The sequence below is a fragment of the Fundulus heteroclitus genome, chromosome 2, assembly GCF_011125445.2.
Source record: "Fundulus heteroclitus isolate FHET01 chromosome 2, MU-UCD_Fhet_4.1, whole genome shotgun sequence".
Lineage (NCBI taxonomy): Eukaryota > Metazoa > Chordata > Actinopteri > Cyprinodontiformes > Fundulidae > Fundulus > Fundulus heteroclitus.
In genome coordinates, this window is record NC_046362.1 from 11,400,434 (window position 1) to 11,410,308 (window position 9,875).

A 9,875-nucleotide genomic window follows, 5' to 3' on the forward strand; every position below is an offset into this window, starting at 1 on the left:
CTGGGGCAATGCTTGAGATTGCTAATGTAGGCCGTATGAGCCTTTTACAGAGGAGCTTTGCAAAACTAATTTGACTCTCGCCCGATGGACGTAGTTCTGCCGAGCTCCACACGCAGCTCCACACATCCATCTGGGATTACTCCATTGAAGATGTATTTCAGAAGGAGGGGCCTTATCAAAAATTCTTGTATATGATTGGATAAACCACTTGTCCGTCATTTTTACTGGTGTGCTACTTCAACCACTCACATCGAAACCGACCTGTGACGCTGACATTAGGGAAGATCAAGGTCTTGCCATATCTGGTCTGGAGAAGGGCGAAAATATTGTTTCCACTAACAAAAGCCTTCAACGCTGTTCTCTGGTGTTCTTTTAAAGAATTAATATCTGATAGATTGGACAACAATGATGAAATAGCAGCATCAATGTTACCGCTTCCTTCCTCGCTGCAAGCCGCCATTGGCGTCTGAATCCAAACAGTTGCTTCTCTGACACGTCACATCTATGAAAATGTCGCCCAGCGATCCACATTGGCTCTTCCATTCTATGTGGTATTGAAATCCCTCCCAATGGCAGCGATTCCAGGTGGATATCTGGACTCCGTGTGGAGCTCTGGTGAACGTTTGCCTATATCTCTATCTGTTTGGCCGTGAATTATCCATCTCTTGATCCATCAAACCCTGTATCATCTTTCCATTCATCTGTTTAGCCATCACATAACAATCATTACTTCTGTCCTTTTTTCTCACAATCTGTTGGGTTTGTTGTCGAAGTCTGACCAACATAGCGACATGTCTTAAATTCAAAGTGAATTTTGCTTCCTGCAAATTGACTGATAACGTCCAAGACTACTGGAAAGCCAAGATTGGGAAACTATTTCTATTTGGTATGACAATTGTGTTGTAATTGCGTAAAATGTCATTACACTAGCTGAAATTGTCTACAGAGGAAGCACTGTGAACATCATGGTCAAAGTAGGGCTGTCACGATTCCTCGAATTATTCCAGGATCTGATCACTTTATTTATGTCAAAGTAGTATTAAATTCAATTTTGGCATAGTTTTTTTTTTTTTTTTTTTTTTTAATTGGGTAGTTTATTTGTTTCTTCAACCAAGGCTCAGATGGAGGCAGAGGGCCACACTGCTGTGCAGCCATCTGAATTTTTCCTTGGCAAGGACAGTTCTTCATCGCTGGTCATCATCCTCAGAAACGAAGATATCGCAGACCACATTTGTAAGGTAAAGAATCAGCTGGTCAAATACATCAAGGTTTGTTAAATAGTAGCGTCAGGAGTTGATGACTGATCTCAACTTTTCAGATTCCACATTTGCTCAAGCTGAAGATGACCCCAGGTGTGCTGTTTGCTGGAATCGATGAACCGGATGATGTTATCAATCTCACCCATCAAGAGCTCTTCACTCAGGCTGGCTTTGTAATGTTTGACAGAGCAGTGCTGGAGCCCCTCAGCATTTGTATGTTCACTTAATTGGATGCCTTTTAGTGTTTGAGGTTATTGTACTTGAAGGAGGTTGTCCTAGTTGAACTATATCAACCGTTTGTGAATTAACAGGCAACTTGCAAAAGATCTCTAAAACCTTGGAAGAGCTCGGCAGAACGGGGAAGTGGAAATGGATGCTACACTACAGAGACAGCCGTCGCATGAAAGAAAATGCAAGGTTGGTTTCATGTCTTTAAAACTATAAAAATCACTCATCAATCATTCCTGGTATGCAAGTATTCTTTATTTTGTTTATTTTGACATGAAGGTTTAAGGAAACCATACTTACTAGGGATGCACCGATCAACATTTTTCACTTCAGATCTGAACCAGATACGTGAATTTCGATATCTGCCGATACCAGAGCTCTGTTTGCTTTAATTTTAGTATCATCATTATTGTTGATTTTTTTTTTAAGCCTGTAATACACTCCTCTCTACAGCCCAGTACATGTACAAAACTAAGCTTGTATATCACAAAAGGTCACTTGAGATAATTAGGCCAGAAAAGAAAGTCAGAAAAACATTCAATCGTGTTCACAGAAAAAAGATCATCCTGAAAACAAATGGGCAACTGTAAAGGTAATTTCACACCAAACGCAATCAAAAGCCACATTTTTGTTGATCGCCTGCCATTAGTCCCTTGACATTTCTCCTCTCTCTCTCTCTTGTAAACAATTTTGTGCCGACAACACAGCCAGTTTTCCCCCAGGAGCATCTATCTGCCTACCGGTTCCTCTTGTTTGTTCAACTCACCATGGCAGACATGGATTTTACAGAGCGAGTAAAAGTGCTTCACAAATAAAATGTATAACTTTATTATTAAAGGGTAAAACTCCCTGCTGTTCAAAAAGATGTTTAACCCAACTTTAATTTAATCACTTGTTTTTTCACTCCTAAGTGTAGCAATTTGAGATATGTATACCAGATGTAATGTGCATTAGAAATAATGTAATTATTAATATTATCCTTAGTAATATTGTACTAATTGTATTAGTATTAGCACTAGTATTAATGGTATTATTCTCCTGTTACACTTTTTTAAATCAAGCAACACTAACTTCTCCCCTAAAAACTTTTTAAAAGTTACTTTTATGCTACCGAAAGCGTAATATATTTAACTTTATTCATAGCTTTTCACTCCCCTGAGCCATGGTGAGAACGACAACGACGAGGATTTTAATGTACAACAGAGGACTTTTGATCGCAGCAAAATAATTTTTACAGATTATCCTATAACCAAGCTTTGTTCCACACACTCACAGTGGTTCGATCAGCAGCCGCTGCAGAAACAAAACGTTCAGTATGTTTAAAATGAGAGAGAGCCATAAAATGATGGCTTTAATTCTAAAGTCGTTGATCTGAATTAAATACAGCACGCCCATCTGCATCTAGAAAGCTGAGGTGTCCTTCATCTTTTCTTTTTTTTCTCCCCTCAGGCGTGGTTCATGGTTTGTAAATAGCAAAAGAGTTTACAGTCCACCGATTTAAGTTTACATGAAAAGTCAGTGATGGGAAAATGTGTTTTTCTGTGCATAAGGAAAATGAGTAACACCTAATTTGAAGGGACGTGCATACGATGTCATAAACATGAAGGAATCTTTATGAATGTTTGACTGTTGTCATTAAGTGTCATTTGGTAAATTATGACAGTTTTAATGCAAAGTTGACTGTTTTTAAAATGTCTTTATAACCACTTGACATTAACCAAGAAATCATAACCCAACATAAATATGTCATAACAGGTCTAATGATAAACTTTTAAAAAGTTATTTAGATTTAAGTTTTGTATGTTTGGAACGGATAGCAGTCGGGCGAGGTGGGTTTGAGGAAGAAAAAAAATGCAAGTATTGGGCAAAACAAATAAGAGTGTTTGTCAACTGGTTTAGTTAGGGGGTATTTATAAGCATTTATCAGTGTAATTGCACCTAATGACATCTTTATGACAATTGTATTGTAACCAAGATCAAGGAAGACATTTCAATAACATTGGCTGTTATTAAAGCATTTGTCAGTATAATAACACTTAATGACAAATTTGCAACTTGACTTGTTCAACTTTAATTGAGGTAAGGCTAAACATTGACACAATTAAAATAGTCTTATGACAACTAAAGTTATGACCAATCACATGACAGTGTAATGTTAATACATACATCTAAATACCTTTTTAAAGGTTTATAATTAGACCTGACAGTAATAAACATTCATAAAGATCCCTTCATGTCTTTAATTATCAGTGTAATTAAAGAAATGTGGCGATTTTTTTTTTTTTTTTAAATTAACTTAAAATGCCGAAAATGGCCGAAGATTTTCACATCAGACATCTGATACTTGCAGATATTTCCCACAAACTTAGTAAATGCTTTATATTCACGAATCAGCGACAAGGTTTCCACACCGCAGCTCCCTGGAGAGACCAGCCTGTCCGCGGACGTCTGGCTCACCCGAAAAGTCAAAATACAGAATGAAAAATGGCTCATAGCCCTGATGCACTGACTGCACAGATAAAGTTTAAATGTGTACTTTCTTCCCTAAAAACATTTAACTACTTTTTGCGATAAATTAAGGGTTTAGAAATCGATAGGTTTGTAAACTCGTCATCTCTTTACTGCTCCTTGTTTAGCCTTGCAGGACACAGCCCCCGCCCATTGAGCAAAGCACCAAGGCTTCTTGAAAGTCCTGCTCTCAGACCAGGACCTTTTTCCCATGAAAGGAAAGTCCAGGGGAAGTGAAATCCCTATATGGAAACACCCCATACGGCTTTCCTGGGGCTTTTGAAGTGTAATTGAAAAGGGCCCTAAACTGTGATTAAAAAGCGTCCCATTCATTTGTTTGAGCTGTGTTTTTAAATGTTGCAAACCATGTTCTATGTTTAAAAGTGTGCCTTTCTGAACCTTGAATCCAGGTTGAGTGAAGAGGCAAACGACAAGAAGCTCTTCATGTACTGGTGCCAAGATGCTGGTATACTGGAGGTCTTGCCTTACCACGAGTGTGACCAGATGGCTAAAGGTCAGCCAGACTATCTCGCATGTTTGCGCCGACTTCAAGTCCATCACGTATCGTCTCGTTTTGCTGTTTTTGTAACTGGTGAGAAAACACACTGTTTGACAAAGTCACACTTTTGTTTGTAGGTTTTGGATGTCTTTTTAAGGTTTTTTTTTTTTAAATCGGTAGGATAATTACCAGACAATTGGGATGTTTTGCAGACTTCCCTCCCGATGAGACCCCGACTGCTCTACGGTTTTTAAGTCTCTTTTAGAGTAATGGCCTACTGTGGACATCAGCACTCTCATAGCAGCTCCCATCTTCATTTCCCTTTCTGTTTGGGGTTTGAACATTTGTTGTACATCTTCACCCAAACAGGTTCATGTCTGGGACACCGAATGATGCGATGGCTGGCCATTCCTGTGCTCTGTATGCCTGCAAATAATTGGTTGAAGAGATGAACGAGGCAGCTTTAGGCATCTGGAAATTGTAGCCAAGGATTAACCAGATTTAGCTGGTTTCCTTTGACTTTTTCCGTGATGTCACACCAGGAAGTGGAATGTCTTAAGTGTTTACTTAAGGTACATCCTCTGGTGTTTCAAGCCTTAGTAATCTTAGTTTACGTAATCCTCTGAATGACTAATGACTAACTGAATGACTAACTAATTTTCATTAGTCATTGGCAAATTAACAATTTTGCCAATTCTGACTGACCTTAAACAGCTCAGTTCAATTCAATTTTATTTATATAGCGCCAATTCATGAAACATGTCATCTCAAGGCACTTTCCAAAGTCCAATTCAATCATATTATACAGATTGGGTCAGATTATACAGATTGGTCAAAAAAGTCCTATATAAGGGAACCCAGTTGATCACATCAAATCTTGACAAGCAGCATTCACTCCTCCTGAAAGACTGTAGAGCCACAGGGAGAGTCGTCTGCATTGTCCATGGCTTTGCAGCAATCCCTCATACTGAGCAAGCATGAAGCGACAGTGGTGAGAAAAACTCCCCATTAACAGGAAGGAAAACCTCCGGCAGAACCGGGCTCAGTATGAACGGTCATCTGCCTCGACCGACTGGGGGTTACAGAAGACAGAGCAGAGACACAACAAGAGAAACCAAAAAGCACAGAAGCACACATTGATCTAGTAATCTGTTCTACATTAGATGGTAATAGCGGGTGAGCCGTCTTCTCTGGATGATGTCACAGTTAACAGAACGCCAGACCAGGTGTACCTACTATGAAGAAAAAGAGAGAGAGCAAAAAGTTAAGAGTTGAAATAACAACAAACAATGCAAATTGGAGAACAGTAGGAGAAATCAGCAGAGTGAGAGAAATAGGCCCTGATGTCCTCCAGTAGCCTAAGCCTATAGCAGCATAACTATAGAGGTAGCTCAGGGTAACCTAAGGCACACTGAGCTTTATCAAAAAGGAAAGTTTTAAGATTAGTCTTAAAAGTAGACAGGGTGTCTGCCTCACAGACTAAAACTGGGAGTTGGTTCCACAGGAGAGGAGCCTGATAGCTAAAGGATCTGCCTCCCATTCTACTTTTAGAGACTCTAGGAACCACCAGCAGACCTGCAGTCTGAGAGCGAAGTGCTCTGTTAGGAACATACGGGGTAATCAGAGCTCTGATATATGATGGAGTTTGATTATTAAGGGCTTAATACGTTAGAAGAAGAATTTTAAATTCTATTTTAATGTTGTGACCTCGTTGAAGCATGCAGGTCAGCGTTGCCGTTGTGAAAGGTTGCGTTAGGAATGGCGTCCTGAAACGACTCTTCACAGAAACCTTTACGAGACACCAGGAGGTGGCAGCCGATCAAAAACAAAAGTTATTTCCACTTCAAAGCGGTGTCAAAGAAGCACAGTCCCTCCATCAACTGTTTAAATCTAACTTGTATCAGCTTTCATGAATCAAGTTTATTTGTGTTGCACCAAGCCACAATAGAAGTCTGCTAACAACACTTTACAAAGCAAAAACCACACAAAGGTCCAGTTTATATTCGGAAACACAAAGTCAGTTCAGTCCTATCATACCGACAAATTCAAAGTCAGTTACAGACTACCTCTAACGATTAAATAACGCAGGTTCAGGTTATTATTCAGATTGCTAAAAAGTTGTTCTATCTAAGGAAGCCCAGTTCTTAACACCGCTTTGTTTTAAATTAACAATATGCCTACATGAAATACTGAAGCAGTAGACATTAATCCAGTAAACCTCTGCATTTGGTCCTAATCAGGTTCTTAATATATGGTTACTATTCTCTTCAGAAGCAGTCATGTATGTTGTTGTTGTTTTTCTTTTTGCCAGATTCAATGACAGACGGTGCCTTTGAGAAGAATGGGATTTTGACAATGACTTTGGACACTTTCCTGACAAAATCTGCAACAGAAATCTTCAGAGTCTGACCGAAAGAAGCACAACGGACGATCAGGGTTACTCTCTAGAACGTGAAACAATCTTAAGCTCTTTTTTTTTTATGCACAGAAGACCTTGCCACCAGTAAGGGTTATTTAAAATGCCTACTACATGAGTAGTTCATCATTAATATTTGAATAAATTAACTGTTTGACTTCTTGGTTTGCAACTTTTGTTTTACCATTTCCTGTATAGACCTGTTAATGATTCAATTTTTGAATAGATTGGCTGTATTGCCAAATGCTGGCAGCTGTGCTGTTTGAATGCATCCTTACTTAAACATTGTACATGAAATTGTAAATCTACTTAAAATTGGTTTAGATGTTTGTGTTTGACATGACATGCTGATTGTATAGTTGTTGTTTTTTTTAACAAAGCAGAGAGGCTATATGTGTCTTTTTAATATGTATATATTACATTAACACTTATTCAGTATTTACTAAGTTTATTTAGTACAACAGCCCATCCGTCATCTATACCCACTTATCCATGCCAGGGTGCTGCTGCTGATGTCCGGCTCTAATTGGGCGACAGGCGGGGCGCTCCCTGGATGGTTCACCAGTCCATCACAGGACAACCAGCCACACGCACACTCCTACCTAAGGGCAATTTATCGTAATCGGTTAGCCTAAACCATGTTTTTGGACTGTGGGAGGAGCCCAGGAGATGCCAGCTGCTTCGCTGTAACAGTGGTTTGTCTGGTGTGATGTGTAAACCAGTTCAAAACCCTGTTTTGAATCTTGGAAATTGCATTTCTGTTTGCCTAATGGCATTCTGCCTTAACTTTATAAATCTAAATCTTTTTTTAAAACTGGGACAAACTCTATTTTCTCAAGTAGATTTATTGAAAAGCCGGCATTAAAGTTATACAGGGAATCTGTTTACAGTAACGGTGTCTGTAGAAAACTTGAACGGGACACAATAAAAGGTATGGTGGGGTTTCCCACAACCTCTGGAAATGTTTCAGTTCTGGTCAAGTTTGGGGGAGAAAAAAAAGCTTTAATTTCACTCTTGTCACTTTATCCACTTGTTAGAAATCAGAATTATAATTTTTTTAATAAGTGTTTTTAGCTGGTAAACTACACATCCAGTCTTTGTTCAGCACCTGCAAAGTGCCTTGCAGAAGTATTTAACCCCTTGAATGTCCCCTCATTTCCCCTCTGTGATCAACCATCACAAACTAGAGCAGTTAAATGTTCTTTTTACAAATAAAAAAAACTTTAACGTGTGTCACGTGTTTTTATTCACGTCATTTTGCTCTTGAATACCTTAAAATATAATGAACCCCAATGCATTTCGAAGTTGCTGCATTAGTAAAGTCTGCCAATGGTTAATTTAATGACAATCCGGCTGTTCTGAGGAGGGTTCAGAAGACCAAGCGATGCAGCGGACGGGTCGGGAATGATGTTTTTTGGAGATTAAGAACAGGTTGGACTACAGAACTACACCCTAAGATCTGAACAACGCTTTGTGTTGTTTAATGCAGTGACATGAACATGTAAACGCAAACCTCACAGCACGTCTGTCCAGCTAAACGTGACAAGCAGGCCATTAATCACAGAAGAAGCCAAGAGGTTCATGGTAACTCTGGAGGACAGTACCGTTGTTGGTTGCATACTCCTTTGTGACCTTTGTGGAGAGGAGCAAGAAGAGGTTTGTTTGCAGTTTGCCACATGGGTGCCTTGCAGGAGTAAACCAGCGTCAGCCTGCCTGTTATTTGAGACGGGGAGGGAGGTTCACCTTCTAGGACAATGAGCCGAAGCGTACTTGGGTTTTCTGCATGTGGAGCCATTTAGCCTTAAGAACGCTTTATTCAGGCCACTGTAGGAGACAGAGCCTACAGGTGGAAGAAGGTCCTCTGGTTGGATTAGACCGAAACTGGACGTTCAGGGCTGCAATAGACTGGTGACATGTCCAGGGTGTACTGCCGCCTCTCGCCCTTTGACAGATGGAGATAGGCACAAGCACCCCTCATGACCCCAGCAGGGATAGATGTGTTAGAAAATGAATGGATGGACGTTCAGGGCAGGTTTACAACCAAAATGCTGTTTAGCCAAGAAGAATGGGCAAAGGAAATCCTTTTCTGGATGTCATAAGCTGGAGGGACATACATACACCCCCTGAACAAACCTGCTGCAGAAAATACAGCATATGCTGGTTCTCAAAACATTTATATATATATATATATATAAAAGAAATCTGCCTCAATTATGCACTGATTTGTTGATCTATCACAAAAAGTACAATCAAATACATTAAGGTTTGTGGTTGTACTTTAGCCACATGTGTAAAACGTTCGAGGTGGTGTGGATATTTTTGCTGGTTACTGAATATTTCTGATTGACGTCAGCTTTTCTTACTCCCCCGTCTTGGCTTCATGGTGACTGATGAGTTAGACCACAGATCCATTCATTCATGAACAAAAATCAGAACTGGCAGTGGCAAGGGTGAAGAGTGAGAAAAATGTTCAATTTGAACAGTGGTTCAGATCCACGTCTTCCAGGTACCTCTGGCACCTCATGGATTAGTTGTTGATGTGCAGTTTGAGTATTATTTTTTTTAGGTTCACTACCATAACAAACATGTTCTCTATTTGTGGGTCACTGCTGTCATTGTGGAGAAAGGATTGGGAGACCAGGGGATAGGAAAGCTGGGCTTTCTTGCTCTGTCAGGTTTTCAGATGTGAACCATCAAGTAATTATTTTATTCTCTAGATTTGCCCACGGCCACGGAACACCCCGGGGTCAACATTTTACCAGGAATGTCTGCAGATCATCATTCCCGCAATATTCCAGCACCACCTTGTGTAGACGGTGAAACCTGCAAAAGCAAACACCGACTGCCTGATATTGTGTTCACCGCTCAGCCGAGCTTTGAAACGCAGAGATAAGTCCCAATTTCCCTGGTGTTTTCTTGACGTGCGAGAACTTTCTTTAACCTGGAGGCGACACGTCGAGGCCAT

The 9,875-nt window shown here is 40.0% G+C and overlaps 1 protein-coding gene across 2 annotated transcripts in view; it reads left to right on the top strand.

Annotated features, from left to right (window-relative positions):
* The window catches only part of tasor2 (transcription activation suppressor family member 2), a 32,267-nt gene extending 24,126 nt beyond the window's left edge, over positions 1 to 8,141 (top strand). For both annotated transcript variants that reach the window (XM_021307405.2, XM_021307406.2), the window contains exons 18-22: positions 1,116 to 1,238; positions 1,319 to 1,472; positions 1,571 to 1,676; positions 4,406 to 4,587; positions 6,806 to 8,141. In XM_021307405.2, the coding sequence (XP_021163080.2) occupies positions 1,116 to 1,238; positions 1,319 to 1,472; positions 1,571 to 1,676; positions 4,406 to 4,587; positions 6,806 to 6,903 (663 nt within the window). In that variant the 3' untranslated portion in view covers positions 6,904 to 8,141. The remainder of the gene's footprint in view (positions 1 to 1,115; positions 1,239 to 1,318; positions 1,473 to 1,570; positions 1,677 to 4,405; positions 4,588 to 6,805) is intronic.
* Positions 8,142 to 9,875: the final 1,734 nt, after the last annotated feature.